At 39.0% G+C, this 11149-nt stretch overlaps 1 protein-coding gene across 2 annotated transcripts in view; it reads left to right on the top strand.

Annotated features, from left to right (window-relative positions):
- The window catches only part of LOC102195555 (metabotropic glutamate receptor 8-like), a 134609-nt gene that overhangs the window by 65900 nt on the left and 57560 nt on the right, over nt 1-11149 (top strand). For both annotated transcript variants that reach the window (XM_005747626.1, XM_005747625.1), the window contains exon 3: nt 508-724. In XM_005747626.1, the coding sequence (XP_005747683.1) occupies nt 508-724 (217 nt within the window). The remainder of the gene's footprint in view (nt 1-507; nt 725-11149) is intronic.

Genomic DNA, 11149 nt, shown 5'->3' with positions numbered 1-11149 from the left:
TATATATATATATATATATTCTCCACTACTCTTTTGATAACTTCTTCTATTCCTGAAATCTTCTCTTAGCCTGTTGCGCTGAAAGTTTTTCCATATATATTGATTATTATTCTTTATTTGTTGTACAGCCAAGTTTTGTTTTTTTACATGCAAATGAATGAACAATTAAGAACATGTTGCAACTATTTTTCTAACAGATCTGTTATAGTTTCAGCTGGGAGAAGCACATTAGAAAAATGGTTAAAAATGTACAAACAAACAACACTGATACATATCATTTGATCAAGATGCTTAAGCATGACATATTATGGTTAAAAGTTTTCTATATCATCCCAAAATTATAGGACATGTTATTGTCTGTTTTATTAGTTTGCTTTTTGCAGTGTAATTTTGAGTTTTTCATGATGTAATGGAAAGTTGCAATAAACTAAAACCGGCTTATACAGTAGCCTGCATTATCTGTACTTCTATGGGTCTAGTGGTTTTAACCTTGCTGTTTCTCCACAGATTCCTCAGATCAGCTATGCGTCGACAGCTCCAGAGCTCAGTGACAACACACGCTATGACTTCTTCTCCCGTGTGGTTCCTCCCGACTCCTATCAGGCTCAGGCCATGCTAGACATTGTGACAGCGATGGGCTGGAACTACGTGTCCACCCTTGCCTCAGAGGGAAACTACGGCGAGAGCGGCGTTGATGCTTTTGTCCAGATCTCCAGAGAGTTGGGTAGGAAATTGTAAACAGATATACAGTTAATTCAAGTCAAAGTGAGATTTAAAAGTTTTTTATACTTTGGTACTCGAGAGAGCTTAGGCCACTACGCTCATTGGAAAATGACGATATTTTTCGGTATTCTTTCCCAGATCTGTACCTTGATAAAATCCTGTCTCAAAAATATAGAGACCTCATGGCTTGGTTTCTGCTCTGACATTCAAATTGTATCTGTATTTACTGAAAAACATAATTTACCACAGGTAGATTCCGATCAAGTTCTAGAAACATATGACAGATGATTAGTTGAAATAGGATGCACTTTCATCTTCCTAGCCACCTCTTCCTGCTTGTCTGGGGAAACACAGAGTTGTTCCTAGGCCAGCCGAGAGATATAATCTCTCCAGCAAGTCCTGGGTCTACAAAGGGGCCTCCTTCTGGTGGGACATTGCTATAACCTCTCACCCAGGAGGCACCCAGGAGGTATCCTTTCAGATGCCCCAACCACCTCAACCTGCTCCTTTCAATGTGGGGGAGTTGCTGCTTTGCTTTGAACCCCTGCGGATGGATAAACTTCTCACCCTGTCTCTATGGGTGGATGGCCCTTGCCACTTTGTATCCACAGTCTGATTCTATTAGTAACTACCCAGACCTTGTGATCATAGGGGAGAGCAGAGAGATACATCAACCAGTAAACTGAGAGCTTTGCTTTTATGCTCTTTTTATCACAACGGAATAATGCAACATCCACTTTTCTGCAGCCATAACCTGAATCCATCTGTCGATCTCCCACTCTCTTCTCCAGTTACTCATGAACAAAACCATGAGTTACTTAAACTCCTCCACTGTTGGCAGCAACTCATCCTTGACTTGGATTAGGCACTCAACCCCTTCATGGTTGAGGACTCAGACTTGGAGGTACTGATTCTCATTTCCACCGCTTCACATTCAGCTGTGCACCACTCAAATCTGAGCTGGATACAATATGACGAAGCATATAGAACCATATCATCTTCAAAAAGCGGAAAGATTCTGAGGCCACCAAAGTGGAAGCCTTCCACCACATGGCAAGACATTCTGTACATAAAAAGCATTAAAAGAATCAGTGCCGGAGTTCAGCATGTACTGGGAACAACTTAATGTTCCCGACTTATTGCCGGCAATGCAGAACGAGCTCCCACAATGTTTATATATAGGAACTGAACGGCTAATAGCAATGGACTAGACACCCCATACTCCCGAAACACCTCCCACAGAATACCCCACCCACACTATACATGTGTTCATATATACACACCATAGTGTATTGTTCTTCTTTGTTCTATTTGTATCTTATTTTGAGAAGGAAGGGGATTCATAGTTTATGTAGAATTTGGACCCAAAATACAGACTCCAAGACAGGTTTGAACAAACGAAAAAATTCACCTTTATTCAGGTCAGGCAGCAGATCCTGGTGGCTGAAGCAAACAGGATTCAAAAGTAATCTGAAGCAGGTAAAACGTGGGGAAAACCGCAGGCAGACAAACAGTACAACATGACAAAGAACTAAGGAAAACTAAGGGTTAAATATACACACAAGGTAATCAGGGAAAGAGACACAGCTGGGGAAAACAAGGCGTAGGTGAATAGAATCAATTAACAAGCAAGAGGGGAAGCAAAATTGAACATAATGCACTTGAGATGAGAGGCCATTAAAATAACACAGGAAGCATAAACACTGCGATGGAGACTAAACAGATAAACTTGACAGACCAAAGTAAACAAAGACAAAAGTGACTATGGACATGGAAGACCTAACAGAAACAACGACTGGGCATGGGGAATATTGACATTTTCTGTTTGACAGAAACAGAGCGTCCAAAACTGAAAACACTCGGTGCAAAACCTGGATTCGTGACAAAGGGCACTCTATTTATTATATGTCCAAAATGTCACGAACATACTTTGCTGATATTTATGATATGATATTCAAGCAAGTGCTGAATTATATAGTTCAGATTATAAGAGAAAAAGCTATTTCTCTGTGCATGACTTACAGTAAAAAGAAGAACTATGACTAGAAAAAGTTAATTTAAATGTAATTACATTTTTCATTTTCCATCTGTCATGTATTCTGCTTTATCACCTTGTTGCTTTATTGCTGACACATTTATCTGGCTTTGCAACACTGCTGTAATCTCTGCGCAAATGATGGCAGCTGTACTAATGATGAAAAATGGCTGCGATGGAGGCTTTTAAAAGCATCTGATTAATAACTGTGCAGAGAGCAGCTGTGGCTCCTGTGTGGGCTCAGTGAGGTGTCATCTATGCTGCTGTTGTCACTGTGCAAACACACGATGCTGCACATGCAAATGGCTTCATTAACAGAGTGAATATGTATTTACAATACTGTGCAAAAGTCTCTTGCTTCCCCTGATTTCTTTATTTTTTGCTTGGAAAAAGGAAAATGGATGGAGCTATTTATTGAAATGTGCAGACATGAGTAGAAATATAAAGGTAAAGAACAGTTTGTAACAAGCCTGAATCTCAGTAACGGTATGACCACCTTTATGTTTTAAGTTCAACCTGAAATTTCAAGAAAGCTTGCTCGTAATTTCTTTGATCAGTCTTAGTTCTAGAATAGTTCTCCAGGCTTTCTCAACATGCAGTTCTTTGCATGTTTGCAACATCGTATTGCATAATTATTATAATAGGGACGGTATTATGTACTGACAAGTACAGTGGTAAAACAATTCTTGTCATGAGGTTTGCACACATCTCAGGAGTAGATTGAACCCACTCCTCTTAGCTGAAACTCTCTAAATCCTTTAAGTGTTTTGGCGGGAACTTGGCACCCTGAAGCTTCACTTCCTTCAACAGACTTTCAATAAGGCTGAGGTCTGGAGACTTGGTAGGACACTGGATGACCTTAACGTGGTTCCACTCCTTTGTTGGCATGGTTGTCTGTTTTGGGTTGTTGTCATGCTGGAAGACCCACACAAACCTGTCTTTAGTGTTCTGGTTGAAGGAGGGAGGTTCTGTTCCAAATTGTTACAGTACATGGTCACATCCCTTGGCCTGTCAATGTGGTGAAGTTGTTCTGTACCTTTAGCAGAGAAACTTTAGCTGTTTCTCTGCTAAACATTTTCAACTCTGTGCTTGACTGTGTGTGTTCTTTGGGTAACACTAAGCATTTCTCTTCCTCCAATTATGGGGGATCAAGCTGGTGCCAAAGAGCACGATTTTGATTTTATCTCAATTTTGAACACAGGAGTTTCTCCCAAGCTTTCTCTGAATTATTTAGGGGGTTCACTCACAAACCTAAGATTGGTCTGTACGTGTGTTTTCATGAGAAAGGAGATGGGCAGCGCAAAATTTAAATCCATTCAGTGTATTGTGTTAATAATGGTGTTCTTGGTGACTGTGGTCTTGTTATTGAGATATGAATGGCAGCAATGTTAATCTTAATCAAAATAGCTTGTTATTATACTCATTTTACTCAATAACTTGCAAATCAATTTATAACTTTTATGAAAATGTTTGGTTTTTGGATTTTTAATTGATATTTTTTTCTCTGTCCATTAAAATTAAACTACCATAGAAATGTTCATTTCTCTAATGAAGGCTCTTATCCTGTTGATCTTGTATAGTTATAGGTTTTCCAAGATACATCTGTGAGGCATTATTTCATAGCCTTTCTGGTAGTCAATCCAAGTAATGCTAACTTGGACCAGTCTGGTCCTACAGTGTTGACTGACTCCTCTATCTACCAGTAGCTGGTGTTTTGCCCCCCTGGTTTCTATGCCAATTCCTTTCTTGGCCCTGCTCATGTATTGAGCGACATGACTTTTCACCTTAGCCCCTATGAAAGAGAAGAGGAAAGAAGTGTCTGTCCAAAGGAAAAAGAGAAAAGACAATGAAGGTGGTGAAAGTGGAAATAGGTTTATCTCTGAGGTAACTCCCTGCACCCTGTAATGTGGTTTTCTTTGTGATTTGATGATCCAACTTCTGAGATATTGCCAGATGTTACTAATGTGGGTAACTTGAGGGCCATAGAGACCTGCTCAGCTACAACATAACACAGGATTGCTGCCACGACCACCTTATGTAGTTTGTCTCCATGACAACAACTGCAGCTCTGACTGTAGCGTGGTGAGCAGTTCAGGGTCAGATTGATGAAACCCCCATATCCCCCTTGAGTTGATGCCTTTACCAAACACTCATCAAGTGAGGATATTTGAATAATTGTTATTTAACAAAAGCAGAAACTGAAAAATCATCTGGCTTTAGGCTATCTCAGTGTCTTTTGTCTTTTCTACAGTACCTATAAAAGATTAATCTAGCCACAATGAACTATTTTCAAGCCTTGATTATTTAATTTCTTTTCTAAGCAGAAAACTCGCAAATTCTTTATTGAAAGAGAAAATCTGCACAGCCTTGGGAAAACCATGCAACCTCCAAACAGAAGGGTCTTGCCACAATTAAAAACTTGGACCTTCTTGCTATGACACAACAGTAGTGACTATATTTAGATCAGAGTTTGAAGTGCTAAGTTATATGGACTCATAGGCTCCATAGTAGTGACTCACGTTTGTAGTGAAACCTAGCAGACAGTTAGCAGTTACAGCTGCCAGTGTCAGCATCCAGCCAGCCAGTATAAAACGATCTTAAAATGTAAACTTTAAGCTTGGGGAACGTTAGAGAGAAAAATACTTTTTGTAGGAGCTGTAAACGTGCTCTTCTGCTGTAAAGTTGGGCATTTAAAGTGGCAGTCTATTTGGATTGACTCACTTTTGGGACCAGCCCAAAGTGATCATTAGAAGAGCTGCAGTTTTTGGCACTCGATGCTGAGATCAGGCCTCTGTGAGGTTACTCAGTTGCTGTTATTTAACACTAGTTCAACATGCTAAATTGAATATATGAATGTTGGACAATGCAACAGAAATCACAAGTGTCTGGTTTGAATTTTATCATGAAGTAATTAACAAAAAAGCAAGCTGATGATAATATTGCAAATTATACACAGAGAATGAATGAATGCATATTTCATTGTGTGGTTAGAAAATGAAAACCTTTAAAATCCAGAAAAACTTTAAAATAAAAAAATTCCTTCCATCTTCTTAATCTTTGTAAAAGTGTGACAGCTGGCCGATGGAGAGAGACTTTCCATCTGTAAGGCCACCAGCTGCTCTCCTGGGCTGCTGAGAGGTGCTTCCACTTCAGTGAATGATATTACATGACTCTAGGACAGAGGTAAGCAGGTAATTTTCCCAAGGGGCCACATGAGAAAGTGGAACGGTTATAGAAGACCAGAGCAATAAGATGAACTCAGTTTTAATTGTATCCCTTCACAAACTGCTCTACTGGTAACAGTAAGCTAATACTCACAATTAGACAATGAAAAATATGAAACAAGAATAGTAAAAACACCATTTTATCACTATTCGGTCAACATTCCCCAACATTCCTGTTGTATTTCCTTTCATTCAGTATATTGCAAAAATGTGAAAAAATGTCCGCTTTGTTTTTCCAGTGAAATTCCTGATGTCCCACAATATCCGTGATCTGTGGAGTTGGGCAAATTCTCAAATGTTTCTTCTTTCTCAGAGCATGTTAGCGTAAACAGGTCAACCCAACACAACTCCCCACCAAATAATGGCTTACTCTTTTTTAGAGTTTGGTTGGGAATCACAAAACTGGTCTTGAATGCTCCATCCCTGGATAAAGCTCGGTAAAACGTCATTGTTGCTTTGGAGCTTTGGAAAGGTTCAGATGTTTAAAGCCGACTCTTGTCCTTTGTCATGTGTCTGTAATGGAATCCTGTAATTCATATAAGAGGCTGAAGCAACTAGTTTTTTATAGATGATTACATTTTAACCAAGGCCTTGGCTTCTGGCTCTACGTCTCACAGCTTCAATGATAAACTCTCAGCAAAGGAAAAATTTGCAATATGAACTAACCCTAACAGGCAGCTTAGATGTGTGCTTCTTCCTTTGTCCTGCAACCCAATGCTGAATTTTCAACTCTGCATCCCGACAGCTGTCTGTTGCTGCTGCAGCCTGACTGCTCATTGTTACCACCAGAGCAAGCTACCCACAAATGTCACATGATGTGTTGAATGCGGACCCAAATAGAGACTCTAAGATAGAGTAGCATAAAGAAGCAACACAAAATCAAGGCAACAGGGGGAAACAAAGTCCAAAAATCCAAATGGGAAGTGGCAGAAAACAAAGTTCATAAATCAAAGCATGGGAAAACACACTGGTAATGCACAGAGAATAAACAGTATGACATGACAAGGAACTAGGGAAAAGGTTTAAATACACAGAGATAACGCAGATATTGGAAACAAGTGGGGAACACTGAACCTAAAACGAATCATGGCAGACAAAGCAAGGGGAGCACACGAAACAAAGAACACACAAGATGAGAGACTAACAAAAATAAGACATGAAGTTGCTAAACATCGGACATGAAAACTAAAAGAAACAGAATACAAATAACGTATGACTAAGACTAGAGGTGGTCACTAAATTAGTGAGATTTCCTCTGCAGCTTACTAGTTATCTTTGCTTCCATCTTTGCTCTCTGTGCTTTAAGATGCACATTTGAGAATTATACCAGGGAGTCAAATACTTTCTTTGTCAGAGGAGCCACAATATCCAGAGTTATACGTAGTAAACATGCTAAACTATTTACAAGATAATCGACCTCTGTGGGAGTAGCATTCAGGTAGCTGTTCTGCTCTGTGTTGGCACATAGCATGGAAGAAGATAACAGTGGAGCAATCCTTAAACTTATTTAAAGCACATTCAAAAAGACATCTACTGTGATAAAATGTATTCCCCATTACTGTGAATTTAAATGTTATTAGGAAATGATCCGACAAAAAAGGGTTTTTAAGGAATACTGTTAAATGTACAGTTTCTATGCCATATGTCAGAACAAGATCTAGAGAGTGATGAAAGTGGTCGGTGGGTTCTTTTGCATCTGAGTCTAATGGTAGAATAAATGCTCTGCTAAGGCTGTAGTTTTCAGTATTTCAGTATTTTGCTGAGGATATTACCACATCATTTAGCAAAGATATTGAGAGAATAACAGAACTGTTTTGATCTCTGACAGTGAAAAGCTGTTGTGCTTTCTTCAGTCTGTCACTGTCTCACCACCGTTCAGTTAATCCTGCAGCCTCCCCACCAGGAGAAGTGTGATCTTCCTGCTTTCTTTCAGTGGGAAATCGTAGCTGTCAGCAGACTGAGTCCTATTTGAACTTATATCAGACTGAGATGACACCAACTGTCTCCAAAATGACATCCAGCTCAGAAGCTGTTAATTATGTGTTCATGTTCGAAACCTGCAAACAAGTGTTGGCTTAAAATAATTCTACTGTAAAAAAAAAAAAAAGAGAGTACACTATATATAATGAATCGCTATAAAATGAGTAAACTTTAACAAGAGTTTTGTATTCTAAAATTTTCACAAGGTGTAATGATGTAAATTTGTTGTAATGAATAAATATCCAGCAGCATCAGTCATCTTTCGAGGAAGCAAAGATGCAGATTTATCTGCTGTTTTTTCCTTGACTCAGGGTGAAAGTTTAGCATTTTAATAATGAAAAACAGTCACAAGAAAATATTATTTTTTGAATAGCAGCAGATATTCCCCCTCCTTCAGTTTTTAGTCAGATATAGTATAGTCCTCTGTGTATTTGTGTGTTTGCAGCAGATTAACTAGAGAAACTGATTGTTCGTATTTCCACTGGCTTTCTGTTGGATCAGCTGTGGAAAAACTCTGCTGTCGTTTTTCTTCTTCTGAAGTGTAAAATCCTGTACAAGATAATCTGCTTTTGTTTCTCTCAGTTCCCCATTTTCTTCTATCTTCTCATCTGTATTTCTTTAGCCCTTAAACTTTTTTCTTTTTTTCCCATTCTACCGTATGGCATACATGCTTTCTGTTAACTGTCCCCCTGTTAAATATATGGTTTTCACATTTGCTGTTGTCCAGTCATGGATGAAATGTATTTTCTGACTTTTTACCCTATTTTCTTGTTATCACTCATTTATTTATTTTCACTTTTTCCTGAAGAGGAGTTTTTTTCATCCTTATGCTCTGCATGCAGTCAAAGGAGTGGATGAATATTTCATGGGTAGGGATTCCTCCACCTTTCCTCCCTTGAGAGGAGAGCATCTGCAGTTAGTAACTAACCTTTTCTCCAACACATAAAACAGTCCATTAGTGGCAGCCAGTCGGACACAGTGAGGTGAGGGGGAGGTGAAAGTCATTTGCACTAAGAAGGAAGGGTGTGTCATTTGGGAGCTTAGTCCCAGGATTTCAGTAAGAGGCTGCTGAAGTAACAGGACTGTTTACAGCAGAATTTTTAAGGACGCGAAAGAAGAAAAAAAAAATTAAGAACAAAAACAGGAACAGCAAATTTCTAGATACTTTGGGGCTTTTACAGGTCTGGTGGAAGCTAAATTAGCTTTGACAGCTGTAGCTTACTGGTAGGAATTAGCAGCTGGATACCATTTGCTCTCAAGAAATCAAATGTTAGAAGATTAATAGACAAAGCTGAATTATAGAATATCATCACAGACCAAGTTGGCACAATAGCCCTTGGAGAATGTTGCATAGCTCAGATGATCTACAGAAAGATGCAGAAAAAGAAAATGCAAATGCAAAAAAAGGGGAAAGACTCATAGTAACTAAAGATATAAAAACAGTCCTCCAAATTCCTAAATCAGCTGCAAAGGGACATAAAACAATCTCAAGGAAAAACAAAATCAGTGGGGCTGGCTGCAGCTCAAGAGGTAGAGCAGGTCATTTGCTAATCAGAAGTTTGATGGTTCAGTCCCTCGGTACTGCAGTCTGCATGCCAAATACCGTTGGGCAAGATAATAACCCTAAGTTGCACTCTCATGCATCCATCGGAGTGTGAATGTTAGACAGAGCACAGACACAGACAAGCAGTTAAAAAATATATATAGAAAAAAATGTGCTTATGCGAATGAGGCAAGTTGTGTAAAGTGCTTTGCATGCTCAGAAAGTGTAGAAAGCTACTATGTAAGAACCAGCCCATTTACCATATTGAGGTATAATGTCGGACATAGATGCAGCTTGAATAAATATCCCAGAATGTGCTTCTTAAAAAAGTACATTCGGCCCATTTAGAAGAAACTTGTAGCATCCTCACATTTCAATAAAGCAGCGTATTTTCTTCTTTTCCAGACACATAGAGCAACCATGAGAGTTATCACACAGGTCCTGACTGAGTCACAATGATGAACTGTTGCTGTAGATTTCATCACAGCTTATGCTTGCACTGAAAGGACACACCAAACCCATGTCATCATGATGCTTGAGTCAGCAGCTGCAGTGTTTGAAAGGAAAAAGGAAGACACTAGAAGTAAAATGAGAGCTCAGCTATGTAGGAATTAAACATGACTGTCACCTGACTCTAGTTCTACCATCAAAGGATCATACCAACAGAAACGTACTGCAGGTTTCTGGAATGCCAGATACACCAAAGTTGTGTGCACAAAATTATTTCCAAGTTTGTAACCACAGTTCCTACAATGTTAAGTTTGCCTACATTGGTTGAATATAACTGACTTCACAATCAGATGTTAGAGTAATCTTATGAATAGTTTATCTGTCCTTAGCAGAGATGGGCAGTAACACGTTACTTGTAACGCGTTACTGTAATCCGATTACTTTTTCAAGTAACGAGTAAAGTAAGGGATTACTATTGCAAAAACGGTAATTAGATTACCGTTACTTTCCCGTAGGAACGCTGCATTACTGCATTACTAAAACCGTGATTTTTTTGCGAGAATGTGTCATGACAGTGACGTAAGCAAGTGCGACGTTCATGACAACAGCTGTGTGCAGATCAACAGTGGATAATATATCGAGTGTGGGAGAGAGTATGAGCGTGCAGCGTTTAAAGCGTGAAAGTACTGACCTTACTTTGAGTTTGATTCCATAAAAAGTGACAAAAACATTAGTGTCCGTTGTGCGTGGGAAGAAAACTTCTTTTTACAGCGAAAAAAACCCCTAAACTTCCAAGCAAGCACCAAGTGCGCAACGACGTAATGAAAAACTCACAGAGAAACTCGCAGATTCTTCCACTGACCGCCGCGGCACACCTGCACCAGGGTAAACCTCCGCCTACCCTACTCCTGCTTTACAGGTGAAAATAGAGCAAAAGGACCTCTAGTCTTTGACTTTATTTATTTTCTGCTGTGTTTTACTTGCATCTATTTGAAAGAGTGAGTGTAAACACAAAAAAAGAAAATTATGCGCTGGAATGTGCAGAAAATAGGTTTAAATATTAAACAAATTTCTTCCAGTCAGAGAATGTTGCATATAATTAAATTTTTGCTTGATGCATAAAGTTAAAAGATTAAAACTAATAAAACAACTTTTAAAAGGGGACCTTTCCATTTGATTACATTTTGTATGATG

Source organism: Pundamilia nyererei, unplaced genomic scaffold, assembly GCF_000239375.1.
Source record: "Pundamilia nyererei isolate P.nyererei 1_Seehausen unplaced genomic scaffold, PunNye1.0 scaffold00201, whole genome shotgun sequence".
NCBI lineage: Eukaryota > Metazoa > Chordata > Actinopteri > Cichliformes > Cichlidae > Pundamilia > Pundamilia nyererei.
The sequence above is the reverse complement of the archived record's forward strand: the minus strand, read 5'-3'. Positions and strand labels throughout refer to the sequence as shown.